Genomic DNA, 27,703 nt, shown 5'->3' with positions numbered 1-27,703 from the left:
GCTCCGAGAGCCCTCAAGGCACCTCCTAGAAAGCAGGGTTTATAGCTGATGCTTAATGATCACCTGCATGAAATAATTTTATTTCTGGGATCAGTCAAAAACCCTCAGTCCCTTCCTAGCTTTAAAATACCAGCATTCTTATTTAAGTTCCAGTTTTCTCCTTCAAGTTGCATTCTAAAAATGAGACCAAGCATTTAAATGAAGTGTTTATCCAACATTCACTGAAGCTTTATATATATACATATGCATTACTCATTATAGCCATATGTCCTCATTCACACAGCACATGTGCATATATGTCACAAATGCACAGGAAACAATGCTGTTTCAATACATAGCATCTTGCCTGGAAAAAAAAAAATTGGGTTTGGAATCAAATTTCAGGTGAACTCACAAGTCAGAAATATCTCTAAACCTGATCCTTCATCCTTTCTCACCCTTTATAATCTTCTTGGTCCAGGACGATTTAGAATTTGTATTTCCTGTGTATAAAGCAAGACAAAGCAGGCGGTATTTGCCTGGCACTGTCTACCCCATGGGACTTTCGGCAGGACCTGTCTTGCCATGAACTCTCGGTGCTGACCTTTCACTTCCTTAGAAGGTGGTAACCAGTGCCGAGTGCTGGGCTCTTGGCTGTGATCTACACAACACCAACTGCAGTGGCAAGGCACTTTACCTGGTGAGAACTCTTAAAACTCCTGTTGTCATTTCTTAACAGCTGTGGTAAAATGTCTCTGCTATCCTAGTGGTATCCATTCAGCTGAATCCTAGCATGCACTGAAAGGTGCACTTTTTTTTTTTTTAAAGATTTAAGTATCTTTATTGGAAAGGCAGATGTTCAGAGAGGAAGAGAGACAGAGAGGAAGATCTTCCATCCAATGATTCACTCCCCAAGTGACCGCAATGGCCAGTGCTGCGCCGATCCGAAGCCAGGATCCAGGAACTTCCTCCAGGTTTCCCACATGGGTACAGAGTCCCAAGGCTTTGGGCCATCCTCAACTGCTTTCCTAGGCTACAAGCAGGGAGCTAGATGGGAAATGGAGCTGCCGGGACTAGAACCAGTGCCCAAATGGGATCCCGGCACGTTTAAGGCGAGGACCTTAATCGCTAGGCTATTGCGCCAGGCCCTGAAATGTACATCTTAAGAGAGACATGCAAAGTGCTGACCCCTTGGCCCTCAGAATATGACACTGTTTGGAGACAAAGTCTTCACAGGTATCATCAAATAAAGATAAATCTATGCAGGTGGGCCCTGATCCAACACGACTATATCTCTGCTGGGAGGGGAATTTGGACAGAGAGACAGCAACACACAAGGAAAACTCGAGATGAGAGTCAGCTCCCACAGGCCAAGGCCTGTCTGTCTGGAGCTCCCAGAGGCTGGGGGAGGCAGAGCAGGTCCTCCTGAGGCTGGGTTCAGAGGGAGCCAGGGCCTGCCAGCATCTCGATTCCAGACATTCAGCCTACATAACACTTGCGTGGTTCTAAGCCATCCGGGGGTCATTCTTGCGATGTAGGCCTAGGAAGTTAACACCCACCCACTCCATCTCGCTGAAATGGATTTTTCTGAAACCAAATATAACTCTTTGCAAGTAACTTTGATTTATTTGGAAATGTATTGCTAGCCTGTTTGGGAGCACTATACATGGTGATTCTACAACCCATCTCCCAGAATCGGATTTAGTTACCTACAAAACAGGAGCAACAAACACCCTGAGGTTCTGGAAGTTTCTAAGAGAACATGGGCAAAGCCTAATACATGCTAAACCACCATGTAAGGGTCACTGAGAAGCTGTCAGTCTTCGGTTTAATAAGCACATTCCCAGTCTCTGCATGAGGATGCTCTTGAGTTCCATAAAGGACAGCCTCAGGCCCTGGCACTTTGGCCTGGCTTCCACAAACAGCTATAAGATGTTAGAGGGTAAGAGGGACACATCTGCTGGGTAGCAAGAAGAAAAAATTTTATATAATTTTATATATGATGATGCACTGCACAGCCCCCACCCATCACTGCAGGAGGAGTGCCAGCGAGCTCTACTTCATGCTATGTGTGACACGTTCTGTGTTCTATGTAGTGCATTTTCACTTCACATCTCCTGGCTTGTAAGATGTTTGTTTTTTTTGTTGTTGTTGTTTTAAACCAAAGATCTCCTGGCCCAGTGGGCTGTATAATTCTCCAGTCTGTGACCTCTGCTCTAGTTAGTGCAATTACTTTGACCTTCCAGCGGAGATGAAAATGAAGATGTTTTCCCAGTACCAAGGATTTACTTCAGAGCAGTTAGAACTCTTCCCTCCTACGTTCACTCCCAGCCTGCCATCAGATCCTCTCCTTTCTCCAGCCCCATGGGGAAGCCCAGCATCTTTCTGGGGAGTCTGTGGACATTTGCTTTTTGAAATGGACCAAATCCCCTGGGGCCAACAACACATTCTGGATAACTGAGGAGGGCATTCAATCTTCCTACTCCTGCCCCCCTTGGCAGTGCCAAACTATAAAGATACAGTTTATCCTGATTCCTGCAGAAGAGTTAACTCTGGAAAAAGAAAATAGCTCTCAATTTCCAGGGAGGAGCTGACATCAACCTCCTCTCCCCCTAGACATCAACTTCCTCTCCCTCTAGCACTTCAAAGGAAGTGGCCAGCTGTGGTTTGTCTGTAGACACTATCCTCAAGGGGTCTTCAGTAGGAGAAAGGGCAGGTGTCCCTGGGATAAGGAAATTGCATCCAAAGTTCCACCACTAGCCATGATGCTTTTGAAAGAGAAACACAAGGGCGACCACCAGAAAGTTTATCTGGAAGCTGGCACCAGTGTGGAAGCCTACAGAGGTGGGGGCATGTTCTTCACTTGCACCACAGCAGGTACCAGAGAACCCCACCTGGGTCTGTGTGTCTGTCTTCAATGAATGAATGGATCATTGAGTGAATCCATCCATCCATCCATTCTTTAATTCAATTACTTCAAGCAAGAGTAACAAATTTAAAGCAAGCCATCTCTACCTGGATTCTTACTCCTACAGCAAGGGTTGGCAAAGTTTTCTATGCAAGGTCTGCCCCTGGCACCTGACAATGCTGTCTGAAGTCTATGAGTGGCCTAGAGGTGTCAGCTCTCCAATGAGGCAAGCAATGCCAGGGAGTGAGGGAGACCTACCACTGGCATATCCAGCTCAGCTAAGCTGCACAAGCTCCCAGTTAGCCAAATGGATGCTAGTCTCTGCATATCGTGCCCACCCTCTAAGCACATAACTGGGAATAAAGGTGGATTCTTCTCCCTCTTCAATACTGCAGGCAAGCAGCTTGGAAACTGTTCCTGAGGTCCCTCCCACAGTCCCTGATGCCCCTCCGGTACTTTGATGCCCTGAGCATCTCTTTCCTGGCACTCCCTGTACCTGGGGCTGGGCGCTGGTTCAGGCACTGTCCACATGAGCACCAGCTTTGTGTTTCCACCCAGCACATTGCCTGGGGCAGCCTTGACTTTTTCCTGGGGAAAACAATGAAGCTCATAGATGTAGGCTTGGCCAGATGCTGCCAAGGCAGCATCCATGTCTGATTTCTGGGACTGAAACACCCATCCAACAGGGAAGCAGGTGTCGTCACAGCCCCACTGTGACCATGAGACACCAGCTGAGGTGCTAAATGGTTTACTCAAGGTATATACAGGCCAGCCACCACAGGAGAGTCAGGACTCAGATTGACCTGGAGGCAGATGTACTGGGTGGGTGCCATGCCACCTGCTACCATGAACTCTGGGAGGGGACTGCAAGTGAGGCCACCTACTCAGACACAGAGCACCAAGCTGGGCACAAGCTGCCAGGGCAATGGTGGTTTCTGCCATGGCTGGTGATGCTGTTCCAAACACTACCTCTGTTCCATGTCCGTGCACTGCACCCCATCCCTGCCCAGGCATCTGGGACCATTCTTAAGATGTTAGAGGGCAAAAGGGATACATCTGCTGGGTAACAGGAAGAAATAGATTTTATATATGATGATACACTGTACATCCCCCAACCCATCACTGCAGGAGGAGTGCCAGCAAGCTGTTCTTCATGTTATGTGTGAGGTGTTCATGTAGTCCATTCCATTCCATTCCATTCCACCTTATATTAATTTTTTCATGCTGTCCTCAACTCACTAAACCAATTTGACTAAGGAAACCCTGGAGCAGGGTCAAGGGCCACCAGGGGATGGGTGGTAGGCCTGCACATGACCTGGGGAACACAGTGCTGATGCTTTATTCCAAGAATACAAAGCCTTGGGAGGAGACTGAACCCTGCCTGTCATGGCCTGCCCGGGGTCTGAGCTTGCCAAGTCCAGCTGTGCAGTAGGCTGGGCCCACGCAGCAGGACATGTGGTGACAGGGGCTAGGCCTTGACATGCACCAGGAGTCCATGGCTCCTGGGAGCAGGTAGGCCCAAAGTTGCAGACTGGCCACACTCTGTTTCTAGTCATTCAGGCCTTTCATTTATCATCTACTTTTCAAAGCAGGGTCACTGCTGACAGCTCTCGGGTGTCAAGAACTATCCTAGAGATGTTTTTAGTGCACAAAGAATAAACTCCAATCTCTTCCACTCACCAATCTTTCCTCACTGTTCTCTGACAATGTTCTAGAGAGAGAGAGAAGAGTTTTCTTGGCCTGGGATTTGCTTTGGTGCTGCCAATGGCATTGAAACAGAACCCCTAAGCATTCTTATAGTGCCTTTTGAGTTAGCATGAGCTCATCCACCTGTTCTCACTGCTCAACAAGTGTGGGATACTGCCTATTCAGGATCTCATCACCCCAAATTCTCAGGCATACACTAATACTGGAATCAATCTTAAGCCATAAAAGATGAGAATTTAGATACAAAGCTGTGAATGAACAAATCTCTGGAAAAACACTGCAGACCCCTCAGTCAGTCATTCACTGCACAAAGACAGACAAACTGAGTGTCTCTTCTGTGCCAGGAATTCTAATCGATGGGGATGCACCTGCAAACAAAACAGATAAAAATTCCTCCCTTGATAGATTAACCATACACGGTGGGTGGGCATATGGACACATGGGGATTCACTCAACATTTCTCTCCACTGATAAGCAGCCTTAGAAGTTTCCATAGCAAAAAGTAGAAATATAAGTCCAAATCTCAAAAGCATGATGTTGCAAGAAGAAAAAGTCAGATGCGTCAGAGTACACAGTGTGTGGCTCCACTTACTAGACACTCTTGAAAAGACCAGTCTAATCTGCTTTGACAGAAAGCAAATTTGGGCAGGGGGCAGTTAAGGGCACTACAGAACTTTTGGGGAGGATGGGGTGCTGGGGATACATGGGCTAGACTTTAATAATTAGCTCCTCCATCTGCCTGCTTACCCCTTTAATGCCTGCAACCACTAGGGCTTGGCCAGATCAAAGCCAGGAACCAAGAACCATGTGGGTGGCAGAGACCTAAATGCTTGAGCCATCACCTGCTGCATCCTAGGGCATGCATTAATAGGAAGCTGGAATTGGAAGAGGGGCTGGGATTTAAGCCCAGGCATTCTGATGAAGGATGCGGGTGTTCCAAGCAGCAACTCACATACTATGCCAAACATTCACCCTTTGCACATTTTTTTAAATGGACCAACATGTACACTTTGCATTTTAGTCTATGTAGATTTTACCAAGATGAGGTTGATTTTAAAGTCACACAAATCCCTGTCCTCGAAGAACATTGAGGAGTGGGGAAGAAATCTTAGGGATTACTCATGTTTCATTTTATAGGAAGGAAGCAGCTCCACAAGGGAGTAGCCACAGATTCTGGAGTTTAGTGGGGAGTGGCCTGTCTTCTCACTTTGAAGAGGCTGAGGCCAGTGATGCTCATCCAATCTTCAAAAACCCAATTTACATTCCACAGCTCCCAGAATTGTAGAGTAGCATTTAAATGTCCAGTTTAGGCCCAGTCTGGTTCAGTCCCAGCCTCCCAGGAAGGCAATGGGGTTTGGATGTGTTCATGTGCATAGCTGGATTCTCCTTACAGCTCTGGAGACCAAGGGTCCTGTGTGTGGAGGCTGACACAGGCAGGGCAAGTCTGGGAGGGCACAAGGTTCCTAATGCCCAGATTCCCCAAAAAGTTCAAGCTACAGGACCACTCAGCTGCCTGGGAAGCTCCTATGTAGATATTTATAACATGGCCTCTAATCACTGTCCCCATACTCCTGGCTGCTGGCTGCTGGACAGGCAGATATTGCTTGACACAGGCTTCTGAGGCCCATAGGACCCAGCCTCCCATCCCATGGAGGGAGGACCCTCCTGTTGTCATTCTGTAACCTGGAGAGCACAGCCTGAAGTCCTCCACACTGGGAACCAGACCTATGACTGCTTGTTATTCTATACACAAATATCATTGCAGAGTCTCCTCTTGCCATCTGACCTTGTAGAGGTGGCGACGTGAGGGTGACAAAAGGGGAATGCTTGTCCTGCTTTTGTCAGCCTTCTCTTCTAGGGCTCCACAGGGGCACCAAGTCCATACTGAACACGTGCCTGCTGAGTTAGACCTGGTCTGAGTTCTGCCCTACCACCACCCCTTTCCACATCTTTCTCCAGGTAGCTCTTTCTTCTTAAACTCTCCAGCTTTCCCTACCTAGGCCCTTCTGCTCCAGGAAGCCACCTCTGACTTCTACTGTTCTTCTCTCGTATTGGGCTCAGCCTTGCAAATCCTTGCACACCCTTAGGCAGGTTGTATGTGTATGTGCATGTGCACGCGTTTGGCCAAGCGATTCAATAAGAATGGTAAACGTAGGAGATTACAGAATGCTCAACCAAGCCCAGCGAGCCCTGTCTAGGACTCAAACTCTTCCCCAAGGTAGAAGTGAGGATAAGGGATTTAAAAAAAAAAAATGATGTGCTGGTCAGAACCAGCACTATAGATAGCAAGGCTGTAATTCTCAGATGATGAAATCTCTAGAGTGAGTTACAGATGCCCCACTGAGTCCACCTAGCTGGGTGCTGTCTTGGTACCTGCTAAGTGAGCTGGTATCACAGAAGTGCTGACTGGCACCAAGTCAGGAAAAGGCCCAGCAGAAATGCTCCTGAGAAGCCAGCAGGAAAAAAGGAAAATGGAGACAGTTTGCAGAATGGGCCAGGCCTTGTCTCAGCTTCTTTGCACAGGCAGCGTTACAGGCCTGTTTGTCCTCACTATTAGTACCAACAGCAGCCTAAGCACTCACCGGGCATTAGACATAATGCTTATCACTCTGCCTCCCTGTGTCAGCTGTCACCCTCATGGCAATGCTGACAGCAGATCTATATTAGGCCCACTCTACAGATCAGCAGACTGAGGTCAAAGAAAGGAGTTACCCATGATCCCACTGCTCAGACTGGCATCTATTGCATCTGATCCCATATCCTGGGCTCGGAGCCTCACACCACTTTCTGTACTCTTTAACTGTGGCACCTTGGAGCCTTGGGATAAGAAGGGGAGTTACCCAGCTGGGGTGAGGGTGGTGAATGCAGGGGTTGGCACTGAGTTGCACTGAGGGTCTGGGTTACACAATGTATCTCAGGTTTGTCATCCTGTCCTGTCTTTGCTGCTACAGGGGGAGCATCCTCAGCCCTACTCCAGGAGTACAGTGGGGTCTCAGGATCACATGACTCTCCCTGTGACAGCAAGTTCCTTCTACCCCAACTTCTGTGTTGTCAAAGCCAGTACCTTGCCCACTGTACTATGCCACTCCAAGGACCAGTTGCTAGAAAGCATCCTCCTAGACTTGTTCCATGGCCCTCTGGTCCTGCTCTGCAAGGGACCTTGTGGCTCCCGGATGCTGAGGGCATTCACTGTGGTGATGACATAGCCTAGGGACAAGCCCTCATCCGGGGGCTACTCCTGCCCCACCCAGGATGGAGGCTGAGGACAGAGGGCGTCCATGTGGTCCCTGCCATCAGGTGGTCTTTGAGCAGGTGGGTTGGCTTCAGGGACTGGGGGAAGGGGCCGCCTGCTGAGCAGGACTCCTCCTCAGGCCGCTTGATTGGTGAGGGTGTGAGGTCTCGAGCCCACTTCCCGGGTTTTGTCTCAGCACAGCCCGGTCATGCAGGAGCATGCAGGGGCGGCCTTCCGCGGGGTCCCGCCATGCAGCGTGGATGGCCGGATGGAAAGGGAACATGACGTTGGGAGGAGCCTCTATGTGTGTGTCACCGGCCTGAGGACTCACCTACCTGCACAGACTCCCCACTCTGGAGACCTTACCTGACAGAGGGACATTCACACTGACGCAAACTTGAAAAGAGAGAACACGTACACAAAGACAAGTTTACTCGGCCAGCAGTGCCATCCTTGCCTCTGGGGCCGGTTAGGTTTTGGGGGTCGGGGTTGGGGGGAGGTGACGATCTCTCATCCTATATTGGCTTCACCCACTCCGGTGCTGAAGCCCAGGGAGCCAAAACCTCAGAGTCTGATGCTTTTGATGGGAGGGGATGGGTACACAGGGACAAAAGCCACTAGTGAGCAGAACACCCTTAAGGTCTGTGACACGATGCCCTCAGCCACTCCAGATTCAAGGCTCTGTTCACTAAGGGCCCCACAGAAACCCATCCCACTGCTAACACAGCAAGCCAAAGGGGAAACGTCTATGGGCAAGTGGACAATATCACCTTCTTGGGAGGGAATTTCCAATGGATCCAATTGAGGAATTCCAGGTCAGCAGATCTTCTCCTGGGACAAAGGTTTTTAGCTCTAGGCTTGCTGGTTCGCCTAGCCCACCATTTGCACCACTACTAGGGTCCCTGCACCAAACCTTTCCCCTCTGGACATCTTTGCTCTTCAAAGCAAGCCACACCCAGAAAATGGACTCACACAAGACAACATGATGGTTCCAGTTTGATGTTGATAGCACATTGCTAGTGCAAAGCCTGTTTTGTACATGGCTGGGTATAGGGGTCGGTGGGAAGACCAACAGACAGGATATGGAAAAGCAAGGACAGAGAAGAGCGCTAAGGGGACTAAGGAATAGCACTGTCCACAATGAAAGCAGAGGCTACTGAAGAGGGTCCTGGGTGGGGGCCAGCACAGAGGGACACCAGCCCCACAGCAGGAGACCCAGCTGCACTGTTGACGGCTCAGGAGCCTGGGCAGTTTATAGATAGGGAGCTCAGGTGCTAGGGAGCAGGATTCTCAGCTCAGTAAACATCTCAGCAAGGCAAAGGCCTGGCGGGGCCAGCAGCTCAACATGTATGTAATGCAACCTGACTCCAAACCAGACTCTAGCTCTGAGACTGTACAGTTTCCTCCTCCTCTGTGAGTTTCATCCTCTGCGGGGCCATGCTTGCTAGGGTCAGGTGGTGGAAGGCAGGCCTAGGAACCAGATCTACTGCATCCTTGAGTCCCGTGGGGGAGACCCAGGGACCACAAGCCTCTGGTGAGCTCATCTGGGTGGAGCAAGAGGCTCACTGTGCCTTGGGGGTTTCTGGGCAGTGGCAGTGGGGAGGACCAGGAGCTCTGGGCAAAGCTACTGCTGTATCTGTGTACCTAGTCCTGGACTAGACAACATGCCCTCTCTCAGCCTCCCCTGCAGCACCTGATGAGCCACCTGACAACCCCCATGTCTTCCTGGATCAGATAGGCAGCATGCCCCTGTGTGCCCTAGCCTCACAGGCAGCTCCTCAGCAGGTTCCTGGCACAGGTGGCATCCTGCTGTGATGTCAGCAGGATATGTTTGGGAGCCAGGAGAATTGACCTGGGCTAAGAGGAAACTGCAGGCTTCCTCATGGACCCCAGGCATTTAGACTGAATTACCCTGGAGGGGTATGGGCATCTGATTTCCTTGTGTGTTCAAGCACAGGTTGAGGCCATTACCAATTGCAAAATGGGTGGTGTTTTCTCATGAACTCAACCCCTTCTCACAAAGTCTTTCCTTTGACTTGGATTTCCTAAGACCCAAGAGTCACAGACCTCACACTATCCCTGGTGGTTGTGATTTGTTGTCCTATTTCTTCCCATCAGCTTTCTTCTTCCCCTGTCAATTCCCTGTCCTACCAGCTCTCCAAGCAGGCGTGCAAGGTGACCTTGAGTTCTAGGATGCTTTAAGCCCAAGCAGTGCCTGTGCTAGGACAGAACTCCCTGTCCCAGGAGAAGGGATCAGTTTCCTCGGGGATAAAGCTCAGCTTCCCAGTTCCTGCCCCAACCTTTTGTGGGATATCACCCCTCTTGTCTCCAGGAAGGCTGACTCTGGTCTGTGAGCTGGTGAACACCCTGTCTTGGTAAAGAGGACACTGATGGTCCAGGGAAGCCTCTTGTGAATCCTCACATGAGCCTGGGAAGCTTCCTGAGATGAGAAATGCAGGCTAGTCATCCCTGCAATGGCTTTAATTCAACTTCAAATTCACTTCTGCTATGCACACGCTCAAGGATGACTCAGGCTGGTGCAGCTAATGTTTCCCAAGAGAAAGTTTTCTACTTAGGGCCAGACTTGGGACACCTTTCCCACCTGCTAGCAAGACTTGGCTTCTCCTTTCCTTTCTCATGGTGATATTTCTCCAAGAGAGGTCTCTGGTCTCAAGGGCATTCATGTGATGGGTGATCTAGTTACATGATAAGTCTCCAGGGCCTGGGGCTGAGCGCCCTCCAGGCAGCAACATGAATCAGCTCACAGAGAACAACCTCCCCTACAACCTCCCTCCCATCCCCATGCGGTCAGCTTCCTGTCCTCCTCAGCCTCCCTGCAACATTCTAATTCTCTCCTCCTGACTGACTGCAAACCAACCTGAGAACCACCACCTCCCCCAAGGCCGGGCCCTGCCCAACATGGAGGACAATGTGCAGCTCCAGCATGGCTGAGGGGTATATGCCCGGAGAATGACTCCCAAGGTAATGATGAAGTTTCTCTTGGAGAACTCTGGGAAAGACACTTCTGAAGGTAGTGGGAGCTCCTAGACAGCCCTGGGCTTGCTCCTAGCCAACTGCTCTTGTTGGGAGTATTGGCAGAGGGGAGGCTGGGGAGGCCCACCTGAGCCTCTTACAAGAAACCCAGCAGGGTCCTGCCCTCATATCCCAGGTGGGGGCTCCTGAGAGGCCCCAGGAAGGGAAGCACTGGCATCTTGTGCTCCATGAGTCCAGGTGGAGGTGGAAACACACCTGACCCTCCCAACTCATAGCAGGGGTTCCTCCTGCTGGTTTCTAGGGCTTCCCACACCCCTGCCTGCAGGAGCAGCAACACTCCTGGCTGAGCACAGCTTTAAGGGACACCTGACATATCTGAATTGCAGTCCAGGCTGCACATCAGTGGAGGAGCAGGGCATGCATTGGCTTCCCTCCTACTTCTCGCTCATTCTTCTCTTCCACCCTGTGTACCAGATGCCCCCTCCCCTTCATGCACAGGCCAGCTATTACCACTCACCCTGCCTCAACTTCCCCAGCTCTGTGGGGGAGCAAGTACTGCTCAGAGTGTGCTCCTCTCAGATGGCATTACAGCTCTAGTGTGCAGGACTTGTGAGACCCAAGCTTCTCCAAACTCTTTCCATCCCAGAACCTGTACCTCCCCCTGGGCATGGGTGGATAAAGCCTTCTTTGGGAAACACCTCCAAGCATGTCACCTGTGCTTCCCCTGCCCACCCTCCATGACTGCCTATTTGACAATGTCCTTGGTACCTTTGATGATGAAGCACTTCTCTCATTGTTTCGTTCCAGAAGGCCTCTCAATTAGGATCCCTGGCCTACTCTACCCACACGGGCCCTTGCTCCACTTCATACCCCTCACAGATGGTCCCTTGGGATCTTGCCTGGGTGTTCCCACTTTGCACCAAGGGGTCTACTCTTCTGTCCCAGCCCAGCCTCATGCTGCCCAAGCCCCCTTCTAAGTGGTTTTCTTCTTCACTCATCATCTCCATCTAAATATAGCCTGTTTGAGTCTGGATATCTGCTGTTCAGGCCAGATGCTCTACTTGTCATTTTGCTTAAGGGCAATTGACTTACAAAAATCCATGCTCAGATGGGAGCTGTTAACCTTCCTCCCATCCCATTCTTGGCCTCTGGGCTCTCCTACCCACACAGGCTCAGGGATTCAGCCAGTGGACTGTGCCCTTGAAGATCATGTGTCTGAATCAGCAGCCTGGCAGCTGTTGTGGGGCCTGTGGATGGCAGGGGACTGACTGGTCACTCCAGGGAGCCTGCTTCCCAAACCCTTTTGCTTTAGCCCCCACAGCACAGGCTTGGCAGTGGTGATGTGGGCCGGAGCACAAGTGATATTAGAGACAGAAGGTGAGCTGAGCTTAGCCTGACCTAAGCAGTGCACACCACGCAAGCCACATGATGCTTAAGGACAGGTGGTAAGCCACCTCTCCCCACTGGGGCTCCAGTGTGGGTCACAGCACCAGCTGTAAGTCCCTGGATCCGTGGGTTATTCCTAAGAACCGCAGCATAATTGGTCATGTACCCCAAGACCTCCTGTAATAGAGTGGGACTCCTTTGGATGAGTTACAAAGCATGGAAGGAAGGTTTTTCTTTCTTTTCTTTCCTTTCTTTCCTTCCTTTCCTTCCCTTTCTTTCTTTTCTTTCCTTTCTTTCCTTCCTTTCCTTCCCTTTCTTTTCTTTCTTTTCTTTTCTCTCCTTCCTTCCTTCCTTCCTTCCTTCCTTCCTTCCTTCCTTCCTTCCTTCCTTCCTTCCTTCCTTCCGTCCTATTCGGAGGCCAGAAGGAGGGCTCAGCTGACAGCAATGAGGGCAGCAAGAAACCAGACAGGCTGAGACCTTGTCTGCCAGAGACCCCAGGTCCCACTTACCTCCTAGTTCCTGCAGCTCCCATTGGCTGCTGGCCACAGGCCCAGGCTACACACCTGTGTGTTACCTTGGGCTACAAGGCAGAACTTGGATGTGCCCCCATTCATCTTCTGCCTCTGAGCAGGACTTCCCTGAGCCTCACTCTATCCAGGCTGCAGACCATCACCAGGACATGACCTTGGCCCTCTTCTACACCTAGCCCTGATGCAGCTGTTTTCCTCCCAAGCCCCAGCTCCCACAGGCACCACGACAGGCCTAGATTCTGGAAAGAAGCATGTGCTGAGACTGTGAGGAGGAGGAGGGAGTGTGGACAGAAATGGGGACCTCAGAAAGGACTCTGAGATCCAGCTTCTGGCACCTCGGGCCTCCCCAAGGGTTCCTAGGAGGACTGTCTTCTTCCAACTACAGCCAAAAGGCCCCAAGCACGCTCTGTCCTGCTCCCACAATCCCACAATCCAGCTTAGTCTCTCTCTATTAGCCCATTTGAAAAGCAAGCCCACCGATATGCCAAGAACTCTGATTTCTCTACCAGGTCCATTCAGCTCACACCAATGGTTATTTTTGATCACACATCATCCAACCCGTCTATCAGAACAGAAAGCATCCCCTGGGGTCCACACAGTGCAGCCTTTTGGCTCAAGGTTTGAGTGACATCATCCTGAGCCAGCCAGAGCCCAGGGAGTCTCTGCCACACCCTCTCCCCACCCCCAGCTTCTGGGGCCGGGGCTGGGGGAGTCCTCACAGGGCCTCTTGACCACAACAGGGAGCATGTGCTCAACGGGCACACTGTACCCTGGTCTCACACATGTGTAGAAGGCATGGCAGGGGGACCAACTTACAATCCGGGGCTTGAAGGGTGGCTTGATCTTCTTTTGTTCCAACAGCACCCAGTCAATTTCCTTGAAGAAGGGGTGCTGCTTGATGGCGTCCTCTCCGTTCTGTGCTGCCACACAGCCCAGGCGCTTGTGCGGGTTCTTGGTCATGAACTATGGGGATGAGGACATGAGATAGTCATTGACAGGCTTAGTGGACCAGGGCTGCGAGGGGGACGCCCAGACAGCCCAGGCTCATGCGTCCATGTTGCCTCTCACACCTCCTGCTTTTGAATGTTTTATTCAGGTTTCCTGTGTGCTAGTCATCATGCTGCCACCTTAATCTGTATATGAGAAGGTCCCACTGTCTGATCCCCCTGAGTCCTCATAGCTCCTCATCAGGGAAACTCACTGACAAGGACAGATGGAAAGCCTTTGAGCCTCAGAGGATCTGGCATCCTGCAAAGGCCAATGAGTGACTGTATCTTCTGTCCCTTTGCTTTTTCCTGGACCTGGCCTCTGTCCACATCAAAACAAAACAAAACAAAACAAAACAAAACAAAACAAAACACTCCTTAGATTTGCAATCTCTATTCCAAATGCCCCTGTAGATCTGAAGATGTTTAGGGGAAAAAAAGAAAAAGAAAAAGGGACAGTGCCTTCCAACATTTAAAAGCAAAAAACTACCCTGCTGCAGCTTGTACTTTCTGGGTAGCTACTTGGGATCCCCTCTTTCCAGATGAACATTTTTTTTTCCTTTCCTGTGAATCTGGTCTGCCTGTAAATCTTCATTTACCTGCGCAGGTGTACTCCCCACGACCTCATGGCAGAACAGTGCTAAAAGGCACAGCTATCTCTGACGGCCAACCACAAGATGAGGATGAAGGATGGGGTCGGAGGTGTGCATGCATGTACGTGCCAGAGACAAAGGCTGAAGGCTGAGTGCCCATATCTAAATCAAAGAATCTGAGTTGACAAAGTAGCAGAGGAATCTCTAATGGTAGAATTTTATGCCTCTCAAGAAGGTAGAGCTTTCTATTTCCTCACTGGTACCCTTGAAATCAAAGCACACGGGCATGGCCTCAGTGCTGCTGGGAAGGGGGCCAGGGTCACAGCTCACTGGGCAAAGGGATGCGGAGCAGAGCGAGTTAGGAGTGGTTCCCATGAACTTTGTCTTTCCGTCCTACTAGCCAGCCAGCTCACCTCTGCTCAAGTGCCTAGGATGGTCCACATAATGGCACCTGGGGACCTTCAGTCTGCACCCTGTCTACTTTGCAACCTTATTCCTTCTAGATGATTGCTTCTTCAAGTTTGCTGTCTCCTCTGTGAAGCCTCCCCAGATTCCCTGCTGTACTGCTACCCTGAACTCCAAGTTTTTAGTTCATTTGAATTAAAGTTTGTCTAGAAATATCTTTTGGTGAGGCCTGCAATGTAGAAGTCAGTTCTTTGCACCCACCACCAGGAGCAGTGCATATTTTCCAACTGTAACAACCAAACAAAAGGCACTGAAGGGTTGGTTGCTAAGAAAAGGAGGCAGCAGGATGGCCACTCACAGTTGCCATTTGATTCAGTGATGCAAATGGCCCTGCCTATGGTCGGTTCTGCACCAGGCTCACACAGGCAGAAGTCCTCAGGGACATGGCTCAGCAACCAGGGTCATGGAAAACCTGGCCTGGCCCTGGAGGCAAGTGACAATGTGAGGAAGTGAAGTGTTTCAAGGCCAAGGGAGTGGAAGACTCCTCCTCACTTCCTCAGCTCTTCCTGTCCTCCCTCCTCTGGCAGGGAAGCATCAAGGCTCGGGGTAAACACACAGGTTTGCACATCTCTGGAAGCTGCCCCCGAGCCAGCGGGCAGACGGTCTCCTCCGGGAGCCTCCACCCTCACCTACCACCCAGCACAGCTTGGCTGTCCTTGACCTTTTGGGATTGGATACCTGCAGCCTTCCCGGCCTCTGCCTGCTCCAGGCCAGCAGTAACTCCTCCCCGAGGTAAAGACAACCAACAGCAGCTCCAGTTGTTGCTCAACATCTCAGGGGCAGATGGACAGCAATCCTACAATCCTACCCAGCTGAAAAGCCCGGCTTTGGGTGATCTTAAATGCAAGGGTTTGGTGGGTATGCCAGCAGGAAGACACCCAGGGCTGGTGTTAGGGCATGGTGCAGCGGGGCACAGTGTTCTGGCTATCCCTCGGTGACTTCACTGTCCTGGAACAAGGCAGGGCTGTGGGACTAAGAGTGGGCAAAGGTTTCCATCGCTATCCTGAGTCAGTGACCCAGGAAGGAGGGGCAGGTGGCAGCACAGAGGAGCACTACAGAGTGGCTTAAAGCAGAGCTAGAATGCGCAGACACACATATGTTGATGAGCCTAAAGAGCAAAGACATGTGAAGAGGACAGAGAAGGTGCACCCAGCTGGGATAAAAGAGGTGAGGAACTACACACAAGTGTCTCTGCCTGTAAACACTGGGAAATACCCAGGGGGCGGTGCAGAACAACCAAGAAACAGAGCTTATGCATGGGGTAGGGTATGTGAGACATAAGGCAGACACAGCAGCAAGGAGGTACACGTGTGTGTGTATTTGTGTGCTCACATGTGCATGCGTGAATGTGTGTGTACGCAGGGGAGAAGGGCAGTGAGCACTCACAGCTTTGAGGATGCTGACGGCCTCCTTGCTGAGCCAGACCGGGTACAGCACGTCATCGTGCAGGATGGACTCAAACAGGTCGTCCTCATTGTCGGCTTCAAACGGGGGCTGCCCGGCCATCATCTCATACATCAGCACGCCGAGGGCCCACCAGTCCACGGAGGGACCGTACTCCAATTCCTGCAGGATCTGTGCAGAAAATGCACATCAGGCACTACCAAAGGTGTCTGCACTAGCCAACCCAAGTCACAGATGCTCCAAGAAAGGATGGCTGTGTCCAGCTGTCTGCTCCAAAGGACAGAGCTCCATGTTACGGGGGGAGGGTCCCAATCAGCACATTCAGTAAGAACTGAGTTGTGGGGTGGGCCATTGGGGACCAACTGTCACTCTACAGGTCAGAATGGACATCTGTCCTCCAGTGGGGGCATATTGCTGTTTCTACTTGAGTACCACACACTCCTGACTTATATTTAGGGCCATGTTGAGAAATAATGTTTAATTTTTTTAGTATATAAATCCACAAATTAGTTTATATGTATCAAAATTTTTAAGAATCGGGGTTATATGGGAAAGTATCTGTTTTACAATGGAGATTAGATATTCTCTTTTTCAAAATGCTTATTTTTATTTTTTAACTTTAAAATAATCACAGATCATTAGAGCCATAATAATGTTCTTAGCCATTGGTTTGACAAAGGTACAAAACAAAAGTTTTTGTCCTGGTGCAATGGTTCTATCAGCTAATCTTCCCCTTGCCAGTGCTGGGATTCAATATGGGTGCTGATTTGTGTCCTGGCTGCTCTATTTCCCATCCAGCTCCCTGCTTGTGGCCTGGGAAAGCAGCAGAGGATGGCTTAAAGCCTTGGGACCCTGCACCCACGTGGGAGATCCAGAAAAGGCTCCTGGGATTGAATCAGCTCAGCTCTAGTCACTGAGACCATTTGGAGAATAAACCAATAGATGGAAGATCCTTCTGTCTCTCCTTTTCTCTGTAAATGTGAATTTCTGATAAAAATAAATAAATATTTTTTATTTATTTATGTTTAATTGTTTTTTATGATAGAGTTCCATAGGCTCAGGGATTTCCCCTTCCACCCTCTCTAATTACACTCCCGCCTCCCACTGCTTTCTCCTATATGATAACAATATATTAAAAAAAACCAAACAAAAAATCCCACAAAGCTTCACAAAACCATATTTGCACCAATACTGATACACGCAGGCACTTCTTTTGAATTTTAGATTCCAAATACATTGGAGAATATGCAGTATGTGTCATTCTCTGTCTAGCTTACATTATAAAGACATTGTAAAGAAACTGTGACCAAGGGGGCAGAAAGCTCATGTCTCTCTTCCACGCAGAGCCCAGGGCTTGCTCATGTCCCAAGTGGCAGGGTGAGCAGGCTCAGCTCTGGCGTGGGGACATGTGGAATCTGAGTTCCTTGCTCCCAGGACAGGACAGTTCCTAAACCTCCAGTTGTAAGTTTGACTCACAAAGGAATCCAAGGAACGACTCACTCCCATCATTTTTCAAGATGCCCATAAATCTCAAATGAACCTCTGTCTTGAGCATTTGCTTCCACAGAGCATCAGGCCCCTTGCTTTTCTGACACCATCCTCATTCTTTGACAACGGGTACTTGTCTTATTGAGGCTCTCTTTGTCTCTTCTTCCCACTGGCCAAATACGTAGTGTCCAAATCACTCAGGTTCAAGGTATAATGACATCAAGCTTTGTGCAACTGGAAGATGGTAGAAAATCCCGGCTTTTTTTTTTTTTTAACACTGGATCTGGTCTCTTGGTTCATGTACAGGATCTGCAAGGTCAGGGGTATGGGTTCCATTGTCCTGTGGTGTCAGAGATTGCTCTCCTTTCTGAAGCAACACCAGCCACTCTCTCTGCTCAGAAAGATCCAGAACCCAAGGTGGCTCATTATGGACTACCAATTTCTGTCTTTCAATGTCTGGAGTACAACCTAACTCCTCAAGAAAGCTTTATTGGATTTCCCCAGTCCTTTTTGCTATCCTCTGACATTCCATAGCACTTGCCTATTTCTAAAATTTGCAAACATTTTGGTCACACACTGCCAGTTTTGGTTAATGTTTTCATGTCCAACTAGTTCCTCCTCAGTGTCAATAAAACACTTAAAGTAGGGGCATTAGCCTTCTTCAGAGTTCCCTACTGGAACTGGCCCATCCACACCTGACTGGAAGATATGTCCACTGTGCCACTTTTCTGGGCTGTGTTCCCTTCACACCTGCGCTCAGGGACTCTGGGTGCTCAGGTGGTCACTTAAGAGCCTAAGGGAGGTGAGACTCTACGGCTCTATGGCCCTGAGGTATATAGAGAAGGAGACCTCTCTGAGCTCAGATTGGATTGCTCTGTGGCAATCTCAGGGTGGTCCCGCCCACATTTCACCACAGACCCTTTCCAGAGTCTTCTTGTTTTGAGAGACATCTATTTAAAACTGCTTTCAGGCTTGGCCTAAGTGAATCACCTTTCCAGCATTGGAACTGGTAACAGGTGCAAGGCTTTGCTTGCTTCTAGGAGGTCATCTAGTATAGCAGCCAACCGTTCAAGTGGGCAGAGCTGGGAAAGAAGGGCAGGGCTTGGGCCTGATAGGGCCAGAAAGGGCGTGGAGAAAGGAGTGGGTGCCATGGGCGTTAGTCAAGGAATAGAAAGTTCCGGAGCAGGGCCAAGACCTCAGAAGATATCTCCAGTTTTGGGTTAGCCTCTCCTATTTGAGGACAGGCTTATGGTTCAGAAGCACCTCTGTGCTCTAATCGCATTAGAGTCACCCCAGCTTGGTGAGGTGGGTAGGGTAGCACTTGTAATTCCCATTTGAAATACAAGGAACCCAAGGCTCAAGCATATTCTGTGACTTCAGCAAGATCAGGTTTGGCTCAGCCCTGGGTCTCAGACTGGTGCTGTCCCCACTGCATATACAATTAAACAATGAAAACAGGGATGGAACCACCATCTAGCCAGGTTCCCTGCGGCCATGCCTTAAGTGCTCTAGAGTTATCATCTCATGTCATTTGCCATTTAGTGCTTGATGAAGGCAGAAACAGCTTTATCAGCTGTAATTTTCCTACAGGAAAAGGAGGGATCATGGGCCATTTCTAGTGCAATGGTGAATCTACCTGGTGGCCACAAAGGCTGAAAGTGAAGGAAGACACCAAGCTCTTCATAAACAGAGAGCAGAGCAGAGCAGACCTTGGTGAGTCTTGCCCATGGATGGCTTTCCATGAAAGTGCAATAAGAGCTTTGTTTATTGTAAAGTGAACATTTGTTCTGGGCTAGTTCCTTCACCACCTTGCTGGGCTGTTAATGCTTTGACTCTGGCCTCAAGTCACAGGAGGACTGGAACTGAGCATTTGGATAGCAAGCAATGAAGGAAGATGATGAGAAAAGTAGGTCCGATTCAGAGGCTTCTTATTTCTTTCCTGGAAGGTTGAGTTCTGGGTATGCTTGCTAAAGAAACATGCTAGCAGGAACACTAAAGTGGCTTCTTTTCAGGTCTCTTGGGAGATAAAGGAATTCTAAAAGGAATTCACCTGTACACTCCTAAGATACCCTTCATCCCCACCACAGGCATCTTCATGTCTTGTCTGGCTGGTGGAAATATGTTCAATTATCTAATCCTTCCTCTGCTTTCTGATCTGCAGACCTACTGTTTAGCTTCTTCCTGGCCATTTAGAACCCTCCTCCATGACAGCAGCTCGTGGGTTCACAGACTCTACAGGATTAAATCTATATCCCTTAGTCTGTATCCTAATCTCATTTATGACCAGCAGAACCAGGAGGCTCTGTTCTAGCTGCTCTGCTGAACATGGCTGAAATGGGACAGGCTGTTTCCACGCCTTAGCTTTGCTCACATTATAATGTCACAGGTTCCTGTTTATTCATTCCACCAACCATTACTAACAGTCTGATTTGTGTGCTGGATTTTAGGAGTACCCAGGTTATAAACATCAACAGTGCTCTCACAGGATTCCGATCCTAGACATGCCATGCCACCTCCTCTGCTCTGCCCCTTTTCCACACCACTCTGGGGTTTTCAGGATGCCTTTCCCAGCTTTCCCACTAATGAAACTCCTTTATTCTTCAGAACTCAACTCACCATGTGCTCTAATAAGCCTTCCATGATCCCCGAGGTATCCCTTTTTATATACCTACTCATTGGTTGGCTACTTGTTCACATACGTGTTACTCTGTGTAAACTAAAAATTCCTTTAAAAGAGGGACCCAATGTTTCAGTCAATTCTTCATCCCCCATTACATTGTATTTGGCTCTAACAATGCCCACTGAAAAGAAATGAAATCAGAATGTGCTACAACCTGTCCACCCCAGATAAGGTTTATTGGGAATTGACCCTTCTTTCCTATCTTATGTGATTCAGAGCTATCAAGGTCATGCTTGTTAAACGTCTATGATAGGCCATGTCTTACAGCTGCACATCACACCAGGTGATATGACCTTCCTCAGTTTGGGCAACATTAACCTTGAGGAGCTAAAGGTAAACTTGACAACAAGCAAAATATCCAAACAATGTTCCCAAGGTGGCCCACTGTCAAGGCTCATGGTGAACATTCCTGATCCTTTTTGATGAGGCAAGCTCATTCCCACTTCCTGCTTTGTCCTGAGTGCCCCCTGCATAAAACTTGACACTACACTGGAAATGGCCAACCACTGCTGGTTTTACAGTGCTCATTTCAACTGATCAAGCTAATTCCTGCTTAGTCTAACTATCAAGAAGTAGAAATGATGGCACAAGTCAATACATTTCAACTGGCCTCAGTTGGTTTGGTTATTCTGGTCCAAACCTGGGCAGTGGCCCTGTTCTCTCCCCAACTGCTGTGACTTCCTCAGGAGAATCAGCAGGGCTCTGGCCTTCCCTTTCTTCCCTCCTTGTTAGGGTTAATCCTGGGGTTCCAGAGTCTTTGCCGAGCACCACTCCATGGCTTTGGTGCAGGGGCTGAGACCCCTGACCCAGCCCTCCAAGGGGAGGCAGTGCCTCTGTTCCAGTGTCTTACCTCTGGAGCTATGTAGTCAGGGGTACCACAGAATGTAGTGGTGGTCACGCCGTTCAGAATCCCTTCCTTGCACATCCCGAAGTCGGCCAGCTTGCAGTGACCTTCTGCATCCAGAAGGATGTTGTCCAGTTTCAAATCCCTGCAAGAAATACCAGGGCCATTTGGTGAATGCTTCACTGGCTCCAAGATGGTCTTGTGGAGTTGCAGAGTCATGCCCACTCCAGGGAATGCTGCGGAAACAGAAGTCTGAGGGAGGCTTGACCTTTTCCATACCCATCACAGTCCAGGAGTTCTCTCTGGTGATGCTCAACCCACCAGGTGCTTCCACTCTTTCCCAGTGTGAGGAAGGAGCTTCTGTCAGCCCAAGAATATATGAAGACTGCTATCACTTCATAGATTGAAGTCAGTGTATACCAAGAGTTTATTGTGTGCTAAAACTCCCATTATTTAGACTCTGTTGGGAGAGAAAACAGCAGCTCACCTACCATCCTCTGAGTTAACCCTAGAATCCTCAGGCTGACATATATTAAAGTCATAACACTGGACAAAATTACCTGGAAATTGGGTGCTGCTTGCAAGGGCACAACTATGCAAACTGCTCTGTTTCAGAGAGGGAGACCACAGAGAGCTGGTGTGGGCACTGAGTGACCCCAGAAAACAGTGACACTGAAGAGGAGTATGCAAAGCAGGTCAGACTCAGATAGACCATGAAGAAAGAAGGCAGGAAAAGAGGGGAAGGCAATACAGCCAACACACAAAGTAGGGAGAAGACGGGCGATGTGGGCCCCGGCGAATAGCCCAACAAGACATGTGCTGAACCAACCTGGGAGAGACTAGAATGCCAATGAGAAGGGCTGGGCATTCATGCTAAGAGATGTGGGAGCCCTGCCTGCACCAGCCTGAAGCATCTACAAGAGCAGACATGTAGGTATGGGCAGGCTGGTCAGGAGCAAGGCTGAAGGGTGGGGAAGCAGGCTAGCTGGTTGCACTCATCTGGTCCTGCAAAGCTCAGGTGGTTCCTGTAGCATGTCACGGCTAGGATGTCATGCTGGATTCAACTTGTGCCCTGTGATAAAACAGTGTTAGTAACAGTCACTATGCCTGCTGTCCTCCAGCCTGGCCCCTTAGGGCTTAAGACTGCCCAGACAGAATTCCCCATGCTGGGCCTCCTTGGCAGCTGCCCTGGGCTGAGAGGCCTTACAGAGAAGACCCATTGCCTCCCACATACCAAGCAGCAGGGACCACATTCCCAAGCCTGCTAGTATCTGTACATGAACTCGAGTCATCACCCAAGCCTGAGTAAAAAGGGGAGACAGAAAGCATTTTAGGACCTGCCTGTATAGTATGATGACCCTGCTTTCATTTACTGCTGGGGACTCCTTGTGAAAAAAAAAACAAATTCATCAATGTGCTGCTCTCAATAAACCCTTGCCAGCTACAGCAAAAACAATGAGCCCAACAGGGCCAAGCTGCTAGGCCCTGGCCACAGTGCAGGTGGCCACAGTGCAGCCCAGGCTGGAGTTAGCAGAGAAATGAGACTAGGCATGGGTTTCACCACTGCCATGGCTCAGCTCTGGTAAAGACACCTGGCCATCTCTACCACTCCCGCTTGGGGGGCTCATGGGATACTGGGTGTGAAAGCAGAAGGTCTTCAAAACTGCTGCATTCACTTCTTTCATGAATGAAATGAGCTACAGAGGGAACTGGGCACCCTGTCCCCCTACTGGCCTATGTGTATGGCATCAGGAGGCTGACATTTGGGGGCTGAGTTACATGCCCTGTCACGCCCTAGTATCCAAAGGAACATTGCCAAAACCCACATGGCATACCCAATGAGGACACTGGCAATGCTATTCGTAAAAGCAGTAATGCCTCATTCCTCATGTGGCCTTTAAGTCATACTTCACACATACATAAGAGAATGGGAATCAGTGTTCATTTCTCTCCTTTCACTAAATCAAGGCTTACTATCTACATTCTTTGAGGTCTTCTTTTCTTCCTCATTCCATACCACAGCTCTTTCTGTCATGGCACATAAAAAGCTCCCTGATTCTTCAAAAGGCTCTATAATACTCTATCATTCTATTCTGTGGGATATTTAGGATGCTGCCCATATTATGCTGTTAGAAACAGCAGTGCTGGATATACTTCCACACGAAGGCACATTTCCAAGAAAAATTTCTAAATCAGCTACTCTAGAGTTGTGAATTTTCTATGGAGGTTGTTTCAACTTCTCCATATTCTTGCCAACATGTTTAAGTGATAGGTGAACATACATCACTATATTCTTAGGTTTCTCTGTAAGTTTGAGCATTCCCCTTATGCTTAAAAAGTATATGCATTTTTTTCTAAAGTTATTTTCTTATTTTTCTCTCACAGTGCCTGTATTTTGTTGATTTATATGAGCTTCTTCCTTATCAGAAAATTAACTTACGTGGGATAAGAAGAGCAGATACCTTTTCCAGGATTCCCAGCAGCATCTGCCTCTTGACATTGCTTATGGTGGTTCTGTCATGCTTCTATTATGTAATTGAATCAATGCTTCATTTTATGGTGTTTGGATTTTATCTCCTAATTGAGAAGACTCTATTCATTTCAAAATGATAAAAACATTTGCACAAGATTGTTCTTAGTACTTTTATGCTTTCATCATATTAATAGAAAGTGTCCAATGTTTTAGGATCTGTTCTAAGATTTATTTAATTTGGTTGAAAGGCAGAGGGAGAGGGAGAAACACATTTTTCCATCTGCCAGTTCATTCCTGAAATGATCCCCAACAGCTGGGGCTGGACCAGGCTGAAGCCAGCAGCTAGAAGCCCCTGAATCCATGGGCCCAAGGACTTAGGCCATCTTCTTCTGCTTCCCAAGCATGCCAGCAGGGAGCTGTATTGTAAATGGAGAAGTACGGATACAGACTGGGATCCATGAGGGTGGCTAGTATCACAGGTGATAGCTTAACCCAGCATGCCACAATGCCAGCCCTTAGATTTATTTTGATAAAAGATATGGGGTATTTGTCTGACTTTGCTGCTTTTTGGATAGCTCCTAAGTTGCCCAAATCCCAGAGGATGAATGGCTCACTCTTCCCCACTGGCTGAAATGCCACCTTTATGCAATATAGGCACTAAACCTGCATAAGAACTTGGACACTTCCATAACCTTCATTCTATAACAATGCTTTATTATATTCGTTTAATTACTGCAGGTTTATAATCTGTCTTAACAACCAGGGTTGGTCCCCTATCTCTTCTCAAAATTTCTTGGCTATTCTTTTGCTTACGTATCTGCCATATGAACTTTAGAATCATCTGTCTAAGTTAAGAAAACTCTGGTGCTATTTTTATTGGAAACATATTTGAAGTTATAAATTAACTTGGGGAGAGCTGATATTTTTACAATGCTGAGTGTTCTTATCCAATAATATTGTTTGTCTTTCTGTTTTCTCAAGTCTTATCTGTTTCTTTTAGAAACATTCTAAGGTTTCTCATACAGATCTTGAACATTTCTAGATTTATTTTTATGGCACACTGCTGGATGCCCCAATATCTATTTTCACTTTCTTTTAGTAAGACAGCATTATTTTTTCTTTTTAGTCCATGCACACAGAACCTAGCATTTATAAACTAGAAAGTCTGCCTTGATGCTTAATATGGCTAAGTGACTAAATTTGAGTTGATCAGAGTGTGGAAGTCTCCTTAAAAGGAATCACCTTCCTCTTCATTTACTTTCCTTCCTCTACCTGTTGCCTAAGAAGGATATGATCAATGGACTCTTAACAGCTATCTTCCACCACAAAGACAAAGAGCAGCATCTAGGAATCCCCTCTGGACTGCCCACTCCCATGCAGATTTTAGATGAATAAGACAGAAACTTCTATCTGATTTAAAGAACTGTTTATTGCTTACATATGAATTACAACTAAATCCTTCTCTAGATGATCCAAATTATTATCTTACATTTTAAATTCCTATTGTAAACGAGCTCATTTCTCTCATTATATCTTCTATCTAGTTGCATATGATGAAAAATAAACTATGTAAGGCTTTCAATTTCTTTGTGCTAGCACATTTATTTCGTTCGTTTGAAATACAGGGTTAGAGAGAGAGAGAGAGTCTCCCATCTGCTGGTTCCCTCCCCAAATGGCCACTATGGCCTTGGCTGGGCCAGGCTGAAGCCAGGACCCAAGAATGTTCCCTGGACCTCCTGTGTGAGTGCAGGCCCTAAGCACTTGGCTGTCTCCCACTGCCTTCCCAGATGATCTGCAGGATACTGGGTGGGAAGTGGAACAGACAGGTCTCAAACTGGAGTCCATGTGGCATGCTGGTGTTACAGGAGGCAGCTTGATCTGAAAAGCCATGGCACGAGGCCAATTCCACTTCCACTAACTTTTTGAAGTATCTTTACATTTACCATTTTGTACCTTGCCACTCCATCAAACTCTTTCGATCACTGATTTTCTGAATTTTCCAAATTATATACAAGTATCATTTTACCTCTTCCTTATTTCTGGCTCATTTCTTTTAATTAGTCTGCACTGAGTGGCACCTCAAGAATAATGCCAAGTAAACTGGGTGATCATGAGCTTTTCTCTGACCCTGTCCTCAGGAGGGCCACACCCAGCATTTCTCCTCCTATATCCTCATCCCTGTCTCTTGCACCTGCACCAATGACTATCTTATTATATTCTCCACCAGCCTGAAGACTTCCACGGGACCAACTTTCTCCTTCATGTGCCAGAGGGATAAAAAAAAGATACAGCAGGAGAAGAACAGGCCTTCTTCTGCCTCCTGTCAGATGGGGCTGTTTGCTATGTCTATGTGAGTGTGATGGGGAGGGGGCGGAGAGGAGTTGCCATGCATACTGCATGCTTAGTGGAATATCTCATCTCCTGTTACATGATATGAGTGCCTTTCTCCAGTTGAGCTAGCAAAAAAGTTTATATCCACTGCAAGGCCTTGGGCTGATAACTCCTGCTCTACTCCAAGTCTTAAGCAGTGATTAAGACTCATGTGACCTGGCCTGGGTCATTAAGAAAAACAGAGCTTGGGAGCAGTGCTCTGGTGGTAAGGAAAACATACACATTCCTGGAGCATCCTCTGCCAGATGGGAGACAAGATCCTGACCAACCCTGCTAACATCAGTACCTGCCTTTGAAAATTACTAGGGAGCTCAAGAAGGTGAATAACTCAGAGAAGTCGCACACCTAATAATGACGTGGACTAGGCAGGAAGCTAGTGTGAGACAAGGAGCTAAGAGGTTTTCATCAGAAGTTTCTGTGCTGTAGCCCTGTCTGCTAATACCTCTGCCTCCTTTCATGCCAATCCAGCACTGCTGTGCATCCATGATGCACCTGCGCTTCCTCCATCATGCAGAACACGCCACGATGAACACACATAGGAACATATGGAGATGCCATAAAACCTTCCCAGAGATCATCACATGCACTCCACCTCACTTGTATATTCAGTAAGGGCACCACTCTGTACCCAACCAAGGGGTCATGGAACTGGCTGCCCCCAGGTGACTGCCTTTTAATTAAGGCATGTCAGATACAAATATTGGATAGCTCTAGTGGAAGCATGGACTCACATTTCTCTGGGTTGGGAAAAGAAGGCTTTGTGGTGAGCAGGAGCCCACAGAGCCCAGGAGGTCAATGCCAACAGCAGGGACAGGCTGATTTAGAGGCCGGATGTTGAAATCAGGGTTCCATGGGTACAGCACAGATCTCTTCCAGAAAATCACAGGGCACCAAGAGAAGAAATGACCCAAACATTGCACTCCAAAACACTCTACAGGAGGGGATGGCTGGTCGGGGATACACACACACACACCACTTAGTTTCAGGGGAAACCAAAAAAAAAAATTTGAGTTCTTAGACGGATTCCATTTATTACATGGAGGTGGGACCAAGGAAACAGACCCAGGATTACAGAAAAAAAGACCCCTGAAATGAGTTGGCTATGAAATGAGAGAGAAATGGTCCAACATGAAGGAGAAGGAGGCTGTGACGGAGACTTGGTGTCAGCCATGTCTGCTGCAGGCAGCACGAGAACTGTGAGGTCAAATGATGCTTTCAGAAAAAGCACCCTTTCACCCTGACGGTGAGCCCGCTGTTGTTAATTCCAGCAGTAGTCTAGAGTAATCTGAAAGGCAGATTTTGACTTCTAAGCACTGTCTGCCAAGAGCGGCTATGTTGGAATCTGTTTCTATGTCTAGTGGTTTATGTACCAGAAGGTGCCAGGGCTTAGCTGATGTGATCTTGGGATTCATCCAGATGATGTTAGGCTCAACTGAAAATTTCTTGGAGACTGTTTTCCTGTCCATTATGAGGGGAGAATACAGTCGTGTTCACAAGATGTACTGTATGTGAAAGCTCTAACACAGTGCCCATGGAATCGTCATTTCCTCCAGAAATTCTGCCTTCACCTGGAGTTCTTGGCTATCACTTCTTAAAATACACAGCCCCTGGTAGGGGCCAGTTCCTAAATCCCCAACGGCTCT

At 48.4% G+C, this 27,703-nt stretch overlaps 1 protein-coding gene across 1 annotated transcript in view; it reads right to left on the bottom strand.

Moving 5' to 3' along the window:
* The window catches only part of PRKCE (protein kinase C epsilon), a 473,728-nt gene that overhangs the window by 8,883 nt on the left and 437,142 nt on the right, over positions 1 to 27,703 (bottom strand). Inside the window, exons 12-14 of the mRNA XM_040993202.1 lie at positions 21,203 to 21,341; positions 16,167 to 16,355; positions 13,553 to 13,699 (exon numbers count right to left, since the gene is read on the bottom strand). Coding sequence (XP_040849136.1) covers positions 13,553 to 13,699; positions 16,167 to 16,355; positions 21,203 to 21,341 — 475 coding nt within the window. The remainder of the gene's footprint in view (positions 1 to 13,552; positions 13,700 to 16,166; positions 16,356 to 21,202; positions 21,342 to 27,703) is intronic.

The sequence above is a fragment of the Ochotona curzoniae genome, unplaced genomic scaffold (genome assembly GCF_017591425.1).
Source record: "Ochotona curzoniae isolate NIBS_2020 unplaced genomic scaffold, NIBS_Ocur_1.0 contig_883, whole genome shotgun sequence".
NCBI lineage: Eukaryota > Metazoa > Chordata > Mammalia > Lagomorpha > Ochotonidae > Ochotona > Ochotona curzoniae.
Note: the sequence above shows the minus strand (reverse complement) of the source record. Positions and strands in the feature narration are given on the sequence as shown.